General features: G+C 41.2%; 1 protein-coding gene across 1 annotated transcript; it reads left to right on the top strand.

Moving 5' to 3' along the window:
* Nucleotides 1-11,385: 11,385 nt before the first annotated feature.
* On the top strand, nt 11,386-12,519 carry LOC129716952 (uncharacterized protein K02A2.6-like). The gene has a single exon (XM_055666795.1). The coding sequence runs from the start codon at nt 11,386-11,388 to the stop codon at nt 12,517-12,519; it is 1,134 nt and encodes a 377-aa protein (XP_055522770.1).
* Nucleotides 12,520-14,292: the final 1,773 nt, after the last annotated feature.

Genomic DNA, 14,292 nt, shown 5'->3' with positions numbered 1-14,292 from the left:
TGATATAAAAATGTTGGTATGATACCATGCAATGAGCAAATTATATTTACTCTAACATTATATAAAAATAGCATTTCAGAAATAGTGGAAACATTAAATGCCGCTAACCTAAATTAGTTATTTGACTTACACGTGAGGTAAAACTTAAACTATGCTTAAGATATGATGAATTAAATTCAATCTATCAATTTACTACATGCCAGGCTAAAATAATTAAAATATAGGATATCGCTATCGACATCGGGTTGCGCGATAGCGAAGAGCTACTACAGTAAGTAGCATTAAACATTGTTTGCTCTCAGTTAAATTTCATGCTGTAATAATTTTAGGAATTTGTAATTCTTCCAATAAAAGTCTTCACAAACCGGGAAGCTTTTCTCTCTATCGCCAACTCTCTATCGCCAGAGAAATGGCTAGTCGCCAATCGAACGCTGGTTCCCAACAGAGGGGATCCGTCAGCACGGAAGGTATTTCAACCAGTGATGGCGAAGAGATTATGAAACAGGTTAACCATCCGGATCATTCGGATAAGATGAGGCAGTTGGAGCATGTTGCACAGGTTGAAAGGAGATCTCAATCGGAGCCAATAGTACCTGAAAAGGTAGTTAGTCCCCAAATAAAACCTCAAATGACGGTCAAACTTGGTTCACGCCGCAGCCACGTTACCAAAGCGGTGAGCACCGCGAAAGAGGTGCGAACAAAAAACCTCCAGTCAGTTCGTGCGCCATGCAACACAAATAAATTCAAACCAGTCCTTGTTAAAAGTGCCAATCAAGATAACGTCAGACGAAACCCTCGACGCCGTGTTCGTGACAACCGAGTCAGCAGTTGCGGTTTGTGTGATGAACCGGACGATCATGTTATGGTACGATGTGACGAATGTGCTTCGTGGTACCATTTTTTGTGTGTCGAGGCGGATCAATCGGTTAAAGAAACAAGCTGGGTGTGCCCCAGATGTGCAAGCGTGCTTAGTGTCACGACCCCCGCGACGAACTTGGCAGAAGAGCATACTGCTGCTATCCAAAAGGCCAAACACGATCCACCGTTAGGGGCCATCCACATACCACGTGGACAGATTTTTGACGATTTTTACCCCCCCCCCACCGTGGACAAATGCCCATCTTAATTCTTTTTTTTTTGTAAGGACCGTGTACATTACACAACGCCTCCCCCCCCCCGCTGTTCACGTGGTGTGTGGATGGCCCCTTAGCTAACTCACCTCCCATCGTTGCAGCCTCAGCTAAATCGACCGAGAAATCGAGTAGGCATAATGACAAGAGGGGATTTGAACTACTGCTGCAAAGACTGGAGGAAGAAAAAAAATTGCAGTTTCAGTATTTAGATCGGAAATACAATCTTCTACAGAAGATGGCAAGTGAAACTTCACCTGAATTCAGTGAACCGGACTCAATGCTAGAAAACGCATCGAAAGTACAATAGTGGCTTAGGGATACAGAAAACTGTGATGACGATTCCGGCCTCGTCGATGTTATTTCGAACCATGAAACGGTAATAAACAGTGTTCATTCTTTGCACAACGCACGCGAACCAGTCAGGCGCAATGAAATTCCAAGCCGAAGAGAAACTGGAAACATAACCAATTTTGTTCCTGGTCAAGGGTCTACTCTAGTGCCCCGATCACGACAAGGTACAATACTTCCGACTACTGTAGTAGAGGGCGATAACACCGCTCATATGTTGAATCGTAGCCAACTGGCCGCGAGACAGGCGGTATCGAAAGATTTACCGGATTTTAGTGGCAATCCAGAGGATTGGCCACTCTTTTTTTCGATTTTCAACTCGTCCACTCAGTTATGTGGGTTTTCAAACGAGGAAAACATGCTACGACTGCGGAAATGCCTAAAAGGCAAAGCTTTGGAGGCGGTTAAATGTCGTTTGCTCCATCCGTCGAACATACATGGTGTGATGAGCACTTTGAAAATGCTGTATGGGTGACCTGAAATAATTATACAAACCCCCGTTAGAAATATTCGTTCTTTACCGTCTCTTAACATCGAAAGATTAGATACTGTTATTCACTTTGCGCTCAGCGTAGAAAATCGGGTAGCTACAGTTGAAGCTTCTGAGATCGGAGATTTTATGTATAATGTTTCCTTTCGGTACGAGCTGGTGGAAAGGCTTCCACCAACTTTGAAGCTAGACTGGGCAAAAAACTCTCGGGAAAACCTAACTCCGAATCTGTTGGACTTGAAACGGCCATGAAACGATATTTTTCGCTTGAGAGCTTGGGTATCAGTAAACCTGATAAATTGTTGCTGTCCAACGATGATCAAAGGGCGATCAACTTATTACAAAAAATGACCCGAACCATTAAGGACGGTACGAATCCGGGCTCCTATGGCGTTACGACAATGTTGGACTTCCTAACAATCAGTCCATGGAATTACGGAGATGGAAGTGTCTTGATCAACTAATGCAAAAGGATAAAGGCTTAGCGCAAACGCTGCGTGCTAAAGTAAATAAATATTTAGTTAAGGGCTATATTAGAAAACTCTCGGGGGGAGAACTGGATGTAAAAGGTAAACAGGTTTGGTACATTCCAATGTTTCCGGTAGTGAACCCTAATAAGCCTGGCAAGACCAGACTTGTCAGGGACGCAGCAGCTAGCTGCTATGGGGTTTCCTTGAACTCTGTACTCTTGAAAGGGCCAAACCAGTTTACCTCTCTTCTGTCGATCTTGGTAAGATTTCGAGAGTTCCGTTTTGCCATATCTGGGGATATACGAGAGATGTATCTACAAGTATTGATGAGATCGTAAGATCAGAACTACTTGCGTTTCTTTTGGCGGGAAAACGACACTGACCAAGACCCAAGTACGTATGTCATGCAAGTATTGCTATTCGGGGCGTGCTGCGCTCCCATCACCGCGCAGTACGTTAAAAATAATCAAATGATCCATCGTTAATCAACATTATGTCGATGATATGCTCATCAGCTCCGAAACAGTAGCAAAGGCAATTCAGCTGGCGACGGAAATAAAGCAAATCCACGAGTCCGGGGGATTTGAGATGCGAAATTTTGTTTCCAACTCATCAAAGATAATTGCCGCATTAAATGGCGTTGAAACTAATAAAATGAACCTGAGTATCGGGGAAAACGGTGCAATTGAAAAGGTTTCTCGGCATGTGGTGGGACACTACCACGGATTGTTTTACATAAAAGCTGTCTTCTCGTAATGACGCTGATTTGCTGTCCGGTCGCAAAAAGCCAACAAAGCGTGAAGTGCTGAGAACCTTGATGATGGTTTTCGACCCACTTTTTAATGTTTCTTCGGACACTCCTTCAGGAAATCTGGAGAGCTTCAATTGGGTGGGATGAGCAGATTCACGAGTGCCATTTCGAAAAGTGGCTGATGTGGTTGCGAGTTCTACCTCTGGTAACGGAGATAAAAATTCCTCGTTGCTACAAAAAACTTACATTGGCAAACGAAGATACTATTGTACAAATGCACACATTTGTGGATGCGAGCGAAAACGGTTTCGCTGCTGCTGTTTACCTGCGTTTTCAGGAAAACGGTACCATAGAAGTGGCATTGGTCGGAGCGAAAACTGGGGTCGCACAGTTAAAATTCTTATCAATACCAAGATCTGAGCTAAAGGCCGCTGTAATCGGGTTGAGGCTAGCAGACTCCATTTTAAAATCACTGTCAATTAAGGTTCAAAAACGCTACTTTTGGACAAATTCTAGAAATGTTATCTGTTGGCTACACTCGGATCACTGACGATACATGCAATACGTTGCAGTACGAGTCAGCGAAATTTTGGAAACGACTGACTTACGTGAATGGCGATGGGTCTCAAGCAAGCTGAATGTGGGGGATGACGGGACCAAATGGAACGGTATTCCTAATCTGAGTAACTCCAGCCGGTGATTTCACTGGCCTGATTTTCTAGCCAAATCGGAAGCAGAATGGCCAACAACTCCTCAAATCGTTGAAATCACAGACACCGAACTTCGCCCACATTTATATCTTCACTTCAAAAAGCTCGAACCGATAATTGAGGTTAATAGGTTCAGCCAGCGGTCTACATTACTAAAGGCAGCAGCTTACGCGTTTAGAGCCATCAGGTATACGCAACCGACGTCACGCAGCTTAACGCCATCAACTCACGGACCTCTCAGCCGCGATGAACTGGTCCAAGCCGAATGTTACCTTTATGAAATTGCTCAAAGAAGCACATACGGAGAGGAAATTGCAGCTCTCTGTTCGGATCCTCAAGCATCGAAAGCAAAACGAATATCGAAAGGCAGTTCCCTTTTTCGGCTTTTTCCGTTCATAGATGACAAGGGATTGCTGAGAGTTCGTGGACGAACCAACGCTTGTCAGTTCATAGGCAGCAACATCGCTGATCCTGTTATTCTTCCTCCAAAATACAGGATCACCAGACTCATTGTGTTAGACGTCCATCAAAAATTTTTGCATCAAAATCACGAGACTATTATCAACCATTCGACCATTCAGTCACATGGGGGTGGATTATTTCGGCCCGATGATGGTATCCGTTGGCCGACGAGTAGAGAAGCGCTGGGGGGTCTTAGCGACTTGCCTGACTGTACAGGCCATTCATCTAGAAGTCGCACAATCACTTACGACTGACTCATGCATCATGGCTTTACGTAATGTAATGAGCAGAAGGGGGGTACCAGTCACTATATACAGTGACCACGGCACAAATTTCGTGGGAGCGAGTAAAGAGCTTCGAGCCGCAGTTGAAAAGTTGGACCACTACAAGATAATGGCTGAATTCATCTCACCGAACACGACGTGGCAATTCATCCCGCCCATGTCTCCTCACATGGGTGAAGCGTGGAAAAGATTGATTCGCACGGTGAAACAGAACCAGAACAAACTACTGCCGAGCCGGCTACCATCCGACGAAACGCTACGGAGCGTGCTGATAGGAGTAGAGCATAACGTGAATTCAAGGCCTCTGACTGAAATTCTGCTGGATGATGATCAATCCCCTGTGTTAACTCCAAACCATTTCCTTGGCTCGTCAAATAGACTACTTCCATGGGCTTGCTTCGATAACAGCACGTCTCAATTGAAACAGAATTGGGTATTGTCGCAACGCATGGTAAACCAGTTCTGGGCGCAATGGCCACACGACTATCTCCCCACTTTGACCCGACGAACTAAATGGTTCGAGAAAGTAAAGCCGATTGATATCAACGATATCATGGTAATTATCGATTCCAATCTCCCTCGCAATTGCTGGCCAAAGGGACGAATGATCACCACCAAACTAGCTCCAGACAGGCAGGTGAGGTGGGCTACAGTTCAGACCGCAAAAGGTATATATGAGCGACAGGCTGTCAAGCTCGCTGTGCTCGACGTTGGCGTAGGAGAAAATTCTGCTCAAGAGGATCTCAGCCGCATTAAGGGGGAGAGTGTTGGTATCGCAACGTCGACTGTCGAGCCTGATACACCGCTGGTTCAATCACCTGACAGAAGGATCGCCAGAAACGTTATCGCTATCACAAGCGTCAAAAACAAAAGGAAACAGTCATTAGACAATAGTCGATAGTGAACTCACGTTGAACTTAAAGCTTAGAGTTAAAAATTTTCTTTTTTCTTACATTTATATTATAAAAATTGATATAAAAATTTTGATAAGATACCATGCAATGAGCAAATTATATTTACTCTAACATTATATAAAAACAGCATTTCAGAAATAGTGGAAACATATAATGCCGCTAACCTACATTAGTTATTTGACTTACACGTGAGGTAAAATTTAAATCTAACTATGCTTAAGATATGATTAATAAAATTTAATCTTTCAATTTACTACATGCCAGGCTAAAATAATTAAAATATAGGATAACGCTATTGACAATGGGTTGCGCGATAGCGAAGAGCTACTGCAGTAAGTAGCATTAAACATTGTTTGCTCTCAGTTAAATTTCATGCTGTAATAATTTTAGGAATTTGTAATTCTTCCAATAAAAGTCTTCACAAACCGGGAAGCTTTTCTCTCTATCGCCAACAAACTACATCGCAAATCTAAGCAATAAAATAAAAATTACCACTCATCTAACAAATACGCTCGAATTAAAGTTGAAATCTGCCAACACAAAAATTAACAATCTATTTCCAAAACGAACTAGAAGAGGACTCATTAATGTGTTAGGTTCCACAATTAAATTCATAGCAGGAAACCCGGACAATGACGACCTAGTACTTATCAACCAACATTTTGAATATCAGGCAACAAGTATGAATACAATTATCTCTAATCAAGCAAAACAGATAAAGATAAACAACTTATCAGAGCAGCAGATAAACAACATCTCATAAACACTAAGGAATGTTAAAAAATCAATTCAAAATAACCAAAGTGAGTTAAGTATTGTTAATCTCAAATTTAATCTTGATATAATAATTCGAATAATAGAAGATTTAGAGGAACAGATTGTACTCTCAAAAATAAATTCACTGAACAAAAATATTCTATACAAAAAGTTCTAGAAAAAAAGATTAAATTTGGAATTTCTTAACCCAACAGGGTATCAAACTAACCTACGAAGATGAAATCTTTTTACATGTTAACAGCTAAGTTGCACTCAAAGAAACCTTTTTCGTTGTTATAGTAAAAATTCCAGTAGTAGAAGACAAGGATTTTGAACTACTCAAGTTGCAACCAATCAGCAGGAACGGCACCAGAATCCGACCGACGTGAGTTATGTGGCGCGAAACAGAAACAGGCTATATAAACAACACAACAAATGCACAATCTGCGAGGAAAGCAACCCAGTTAACGACGATCAGCGTTGCTAAACGAGCGAGAAGCAAAACATATCCACTCCTTTCTGCTCGAGACTGAGATGTATGCTACGCTTCTCCAGTCGTTCGCACACACACTTTCGAGAAACTCTTTATTATCCATGCATTTGCCAGAGCAGCAGCCAGCATACAGCCGCTCGCGAATTCTCTTTTGCTTTTTTACTCACGCCAAATACGCGAGTACTCGAATAAGAGTACTTGACTAGGAGTGCTTGAAAAAATGTGCCCGAAAACGAAAATGCTTCGTTCACCGACTCACGCATGCGGCTTGTCCATCGCTAAACAGATGCCAAGCAGTTTTGCATCGTGCACCGACGAGCGAAAGTGGGGTGATAAATCTATATAGAATCGCATGCTTGAACGTGTATGATATTCGACCACCTACTCGCAGTGCCACAATTTCAACTGTATTTCGAATCTCAGAAAATCACCTTGGTGGTATTTCAATCTGTATAAATATCTGCATATGTACTGGACATATCCCTTAAAATAAAAAACACAATTATGCACACGTTTATGCGTAACATATAAATATAATGAAACCTCCAATACGCTCAATAGCATTTGAGTTCTTTTTCGATTTTTAACTATATCGAAAAGTTTGTTTCGCGATCCACGAAAATCAAAAAAAAAAAATCTGTAAAGTTCTGTACTATTTCCAGAAAATCTGTAATCTCCGTAATCTGTAATCGCCACTCCGCTTTGTCGTACCTTGTCACTCCGTATCGTCATAATGCGTCTTGACGGTTGTGCTCGCGAGAAAGGGAGGTACACGCGAGTGGGAAAGTACGCGAGCGAGAGTGCGTGTCGGCCTATGAGAAAACTCGCAAGCATCAACGCTCGGTAGTGTGAAATGAAAAAAGGAAAAGAGAATGAGAAACAGTACGACAGGAGTATCTCTAGTGTGAGATGTCGGTAGCGGCGAGAACGCCACTTGGAGTATCGCATGCTTTTTGCGAGCGAGTTTAACAACGCTGACGACGATTGCATTCGGAATTTTCTGACCAACCTGGAAGCAAAATATTCATTCACGAAACAAAACGAACAACCAGAAGGCAAAGAAATTATGCCAGGTATAATACTAGTAGACACTAGGGTTTGCAATCCCGGGAAATAGCTTTTCCCGGGATTCCCGGATCCCGGGAACAGAAGTATTGATTCCCGGGATCCCGGGATTCCCGAGTTCTTATGCAATATTGCAATAAAATTAAATACGTCAAACTAGTTCGACCTGAAATAAATAATTTAATAAAATAATTAAAAAAAATAGCGAATGTGTTTGCTACCCTCAAGTAAACAGCAAATATTTACTGTAGTGTAAAACATATTTTGCCCAAAATAACCGAATATAGCAAATATTTTCCGCGTCCAATGCCTGCATAACACTCAGTTTTCTCTTCAACAAACTGAAAGAATTGGACACCAGTTTTCAATTAAGTGTGGCAAAAGCTGTAATCGGTGATTTGAAAGTATTCTAGAAATCGAACATCAGCGGTGATTCAGCAGACTTGAGCAAAGTTTTACAGAAGAAAATAACATTTTTGAGTTTAACAGAAAATTGTCAGCGGATCTGAAGCGATTGTTTGACGAAATGAAGACCCTTAATTCTTCTCTTCTGCAAATATATGCTGCAAGATCTATCACGGATTTTTGATGTTAACTTGAATAGGTTTTGTATTTTATTTGTTTTTTGTTTTTCATGCGAATTGAGAATGAAATTTTAAATTTTTTTTTTTATCTTTGACTGATAAACTTCATTTAAAATCACATTTTGCTTTTTTTAAATGCACATTTTGGTTCCCGGGAATTCCCGGGAAATGCGATTTTTCATTCCCGTTTCCCGGGAAATCGATTCCCGGGAGTATTGCAAACCCTAGTAAACACAACAACGGGAATTCAAGTTACAGACTCATGTGAAGATTCATGAACCGTATCTACACCAACCATTGTGGAGACAGACAATTGCACAATCAAAATCGAGAATAAAACGTTCATGAATAGTTACAAAATCATCGATCATATACACTACATGACACCCATATTTGGAAAAGTCATCGAGGTAGGGACTAAATCTCCCAGCACAGTAACACTACACAAAATCAACATCAACAATCTGAAGGAGTTACACAAAATTAAACTTCACCTTTTGAAAACTCAAACAATCGGAGGATCAATTCTGTCCTCCTTGCTCGTTCTTGTATTTTTTTTTGTTCTGCCTCCACAGATGCCTCAAAACCTGGAGAACAAGGAAAAACAAACCAAACATCCTTTGTCCAACATCAGAAGCTTTCAAACAAAAATTATCATTCAATTGTACGCCAGTAAGGAACATTTCAACAACTGCAAACCTCAGCCAACCACAAGAAATGCATCTTAACATGGACGTAATCCTTAATTCGGAAATCGCGGACACTAAGAGAGGAAACTGTCTAGAACCATGATTCGTGCTTTTGATTTGAAGTTTTGCCTTTTTTAAAAACCGAAAAATCACCCGAGTGGGAAATTTCGGTTTTCGATTTTTTTTTTTGATGCCAAATGACTTAAAAATGCATGAAACGTCGAGAACTGGTGTCATTTTTTTTTTTTTTTGCAAAAATCGACTCTCTGGGACGTCGTCGTTTTTTCAATTGTGGAAGCCGGAGTTTTAAACATTTAAAATTTATTTAATGAAATTGATCGCTAGTCTCTCGAAATAGCCTGTTTAATGGTATACACTATAACTAGCATCGAATACATCATGTTTCATTAGGGTGGTTCATTTATTCGACATAGGGTGGTTTATGATATTGTGTAAAAATGAGTATAAAATGAAAAAAATCACTTTTCACTGAACACCACTAGGAAAATTCCTGAAAATATAATATTTGTTATATCATTGTCGGTTGGGTGGCAAAATACCATGTAAAATGGCAAGATAATACAAAACAAATCTACAAAATGTTTTAAAAAACTACTCTGTGCAAAAAAACTTATCTCAACCAAAACTAAGATTGTGTCTCGCGGAAAATGTTGAATGCTTTCATGTCATTTTCAAAATCACACACGGGAAGTACATGGAATTCGAATATTTAAAAAATGTTTTCGATTCCACGTGTATTAAAAGTAGAGTAGTGAGGGGCAAAAGTACGCAATGAATTGTTTTTGGAACAGAACTATTGCAAACAATCATTATAACATTCGGTCTTGTTTCCAAGCGGTACATGAACCTTTTGTCTTTGAAATGCACTACCGGAGTTTTTCGAGTTTTGTTTGTAGCATGAGAATTTCACTTCTTAGAAAAAATACTCAAATGCGAACTTTTACCCAGCATGCGGGGCAAAAGTACGCAGTTTACGGCGCAAAAGTTCGCACTGCACGAACAGTGTATTTATTACACTATCCTCAATAAAGTTAATTGTTTTTTTGCTAGTTTTGCACTGATTCTTTCTAGCGGTGCCCCGAAACAATTTTCCTTTTTCCGGAAATCCGGTTTTCTGGGGATATGTTCCGAATCTTAGAAACTTTATGAGTATTTGAACAGAATCTTACAATTAATGGTTCAAAGGTCGTAAAATTACTTCCACAGGCCGGGTTTTCGGTGTTTTGGTGATATGCCCTGAAAATGGACCATCCGGAATAGATTCCACTGGGGCTGCTAGAGACCCGAATACGACACCAGATGGTTTGGTTTGTTTATACTTTTGAGGTTTATTTATTTGCGTCAATCATAGTAGACTACATCTTAAAAACTATTGCTAAAATCATAAATATAGTTAAGTGATTCTAGTGTTCAATTTTTTTCTAAGATGCCATACTAGATTCCAAAATAGCGACTTCCGGTTTCCGCAAAACAACCATAAATGATTGAATACCACCCGATATGGGTATTTCTGGACATATGAGTTATTTCGGATTCGGAATGATGTCAAGAGACCTGAAAACGATTCCAGACGCCATCTTGAATTCCAAGATGGTGACTTCCGGTTTCCAGAACACAACCCAAAATAGCCGAATACCGATGTGTGTATTTCCCGGATCCTGATGATGCGCAGACACCAGAAATCAACTTTGAATGCGATTTGACTTCAGGCGCCATTTTAAAATTCAAGATGGAGACTTCCGGTTTCGGAAAAACATCGAAATACCATCTTATATGAACACTTTTGGATTCGGAATGATGCCAAGAGACCTGAACACGACACCAGACGAACCGAAAGTCACCATCTAGAATTTTAAAACGGCGTCTGAAGCCGATTTCCAGTCTCAGGACATCATTTTATTTCCAGCAATACACATATTGGGGGGTATTCGACCATTTTGGGTTGTTTCCTAGAAACCGGAAGTCGACATCTTGTAACCCAAAATGGCGTCTGGTGTCATCAAATAGTCTAAGAGAATTATCCCGATTCCAAAAATACCCATATTAGTTTCCAGGAACCGGAAGTCATCTTTTGAAATACAAAATGTCGTTATCCACGCTCTGAACATCATCTCGATTACAAAAATACACTTATTGAAGGGTATTTGACCATCTTAGTAACCGAAAGTTGACATCTTGAGATTCAAATCATCCCGGTTGCGAAAATAAATATTGGATGTGGTCTGCAGCCTGCCAAAAATCATTCGACCGGTTCCGAGAGATTCTCCAGTCCCCACTACTTTTGACGCACTACAACCCGAAGCTTAAAATTCTTGTGTCAGCCGATGCATCGATGCTTGGCCTGGGGGCCCGAATTGCGCATATATTCCCAGATGGAACCGTGCGCGCTATTTGTCATGTGTCGCGCAGCTTAACAGCAGCTGAAAGTAAATACAGCCAAATTGAGAAGGAAGGGTTAGCACTGATTTTTGCGGTAACCAAGTTCCACCGAATGCTTTTCGGTCGGCATTTTATTCTGGAAACCGACCACAAGCCGCTCCTCACAATTTTTGGATCCAAAAAGGGAATTCCCATTTATACAGCAAACAGACTACAGAGATGGGCGCTTACTCTTTTGCTGTATGACTTTGATATCCGTCACGTGTCTACAGAAAACTTCGGACATGCCGATATTCTGTCTTGCTTGATAAACAGAAACATTCAACCGCAAGAGGAGTTCGTTATTGCAACCATGGAACTGGAGCAGCTGGTCAAAAATGTTGCCAGTGAAGCGCTCACGGCTCTCCCGCTCTCGTTTCAGCAAATTGTCGCTGCGACTGCAGCCGATGATAGTTTACGCCAAGTGATTCAGTTTATCAAGAATGGATGGCCGTCAAAGAAAATTGAAAGTGCAGATTCGCAACTTCTACAGTTTTATCAGCGCCGTGATGCTCTTTCTGTCGTAGAAGGGTGCATTATGTATGGCGAACGAGTGGTCGTTCCACAGGTTTTTCGGAAACAAGTGCTTCGGCAGCTACATAAGGGGCACCCAGGTGTAGAGCGGATGCGATCGATTGCCCGTCAATATGTATATTGGCCCAATATCGATAGTGATGTCATCAGAGCCGTCAGTGTTTGTACCGATTGTGCTAGCGTGGCGAAAACCGATCGTAAGACGAATTTATCATCTTGGCTGGCACCGGAGAAACCATGGCAACGAGTTCACCTGGACTATGCTGGTTCCATGGCAGGACAGTACTATCTAATTTTGGTCGATGCATTTTCTAAGTGGCCTGAAGTAATTCGAACGAAGGATATCACCACTTGCTTCGTGGTATTTTTGCGAGGTTCGGAGCACCAGAAACGTTAGTTACGGACAACGGTCCCCAGTTTAAGAGTGAGTAATTTGCGTTATTTTGTAATAGGAATGCGATTCAGCATTTAAGAACGGCTCCATTTCACCCACAAAGCAACGGGCTGGTAGAAAGGTTTGTAGACACATTTAAAAGAGCTATTCGAAAAATTAATACCGGGGGAGAAACCGTTGAGGAAGCTGTCGACATATTTCTGCAATGTTACAGGTCAACACCATGCCGCAGTGCACCAGAAGGAAAGTCCCCTGCTGATTTATTGCTTGGCAGAGCGATGCGCACATCGCTAGAATTACTTCGTCCACCCACACCAACAAGTAAATCAGATTCGTCGTTCCAGGAAAAACAATTTAACCGTAAGCATGGTGCAAGAGCTCGCAACTATAATCCGCAGGATATCGTCTGGGCCAAGGTTTTCAGACAAAATAATTGGTTTCAGGAAGCCGGAATAGTAATCGAACGAATCGGAAGTGTGCTATACAACATATGGCTACCAGCAAAGGAAATTATGATTCGATCTCATTGCAACCAGTTGAGGAGTCGTAAACAGGCAGCGCAACAGGATGAGCAGGGCCAAGCAGCGAGTCTCAATATACCATTGAGCATACTTTTGGATACTTGTGCAATGCTTTTGGATACTTGTGCAATGCTACTAGTTCCAAACATGCAGCACCGGTGGACGAACAACAATCGCGAACTCAACGCCGACGCCAACGCGGCCCTCCAAGCAGCCAACAGCAACAATCGGCTACTCGACAGTCTTCGAGGCAACGAAGGCCGCCCGCGAGTTATGACCCGTATCAGCTATATTAAAAAGAGGGAGGTGTTGGATGGTCACCCGATTACCAATATTACCTGGGCTCCGCAGCTAACGAACGTCAGCATGACAGATGCCACGATGGTAAGCAGTGATCGGTGGAGCGGAGATCAGTCTTCGCTATAGCACAAGCTGGCTCACACGTCTTTTAATTAGCTTAATTTATTTCATAATAAATGAATATTAATAGTACATAGTGGGTACCTCATTTCACCGAAACCCCACTAAGTTAACACTAAATGTTTTGAGAAAAGAGGGCCTCACAAACAAATTTACCCCGGCCTCCCAGCGCCTAAACCCGGCCCTGGTCCTTTGCCAACACTTGATCGAACACACAGTGCTCTGGCTTATATGGTAGAACAATAGACTATATCGATAGAGCGATAATGAGAGTATGGGGATCTCAATCAGATACGCAACACAATTGACTGCGTCGTTTTGACAGTTCGACCATACATTTTGTGCTATTGGTGTAATTTTTCGAAACACAACTCTTTTTTGAAAAGCTATTGATGCTATTTCGGATAGGTATTGATGATTACAAATATTTTTAGAGCCAACACGGTTCGTTTGAGCGGTGTGGCGTCTTCGGAAAAGTTGTAGATAATAGTTTTGTTTTTCAAAAAAAATGCTCTAAAAACAAACTAACTTTATTGAAAAAAAATTAAAAGAAAGTAAAAAAATAATTATCCAAAACAGCCCATTTAAACAAAACTGATTTTTTTATAAAAACTACGAAAGGTTACTTAAACAACGAAACTGGTCATGGAGAAATCAGAAAAAAAATAAGTTTTTTTAATTTTTTTTTACAGGGTACATTTCTTGGAGGAACAAAGTTATCATTTACAACTTTGCCAAATACACTATGCCAATCAAATAAACCGTTTTGACTGTAAAAATATTCTTAAGTCCTCATAGCGTGCTCTATTGGAAATTAAAAAACTCCGTTTCGTGT

This window comes from Wyeomyia smithii, chromosome 1 (genome assembly GCF_029784165.1).
Source record: "Wyeomyia smithii strain HCP4-BCI-WySm-NY-G18 chromosome 1, ASM2978416v1, whole genome shotgun sequence".
NCBI lineage: Eukaryota > Metazoa > Arthropoda > Insecta > Diptera > Culicidae > Wyeomyia > Wyeomyia smithii.
The sequence above is the reverse complement of the archived record's forward strand: the minus strand, read 5'-3'. Positions and strand labels throughout refer to the sequence as shown.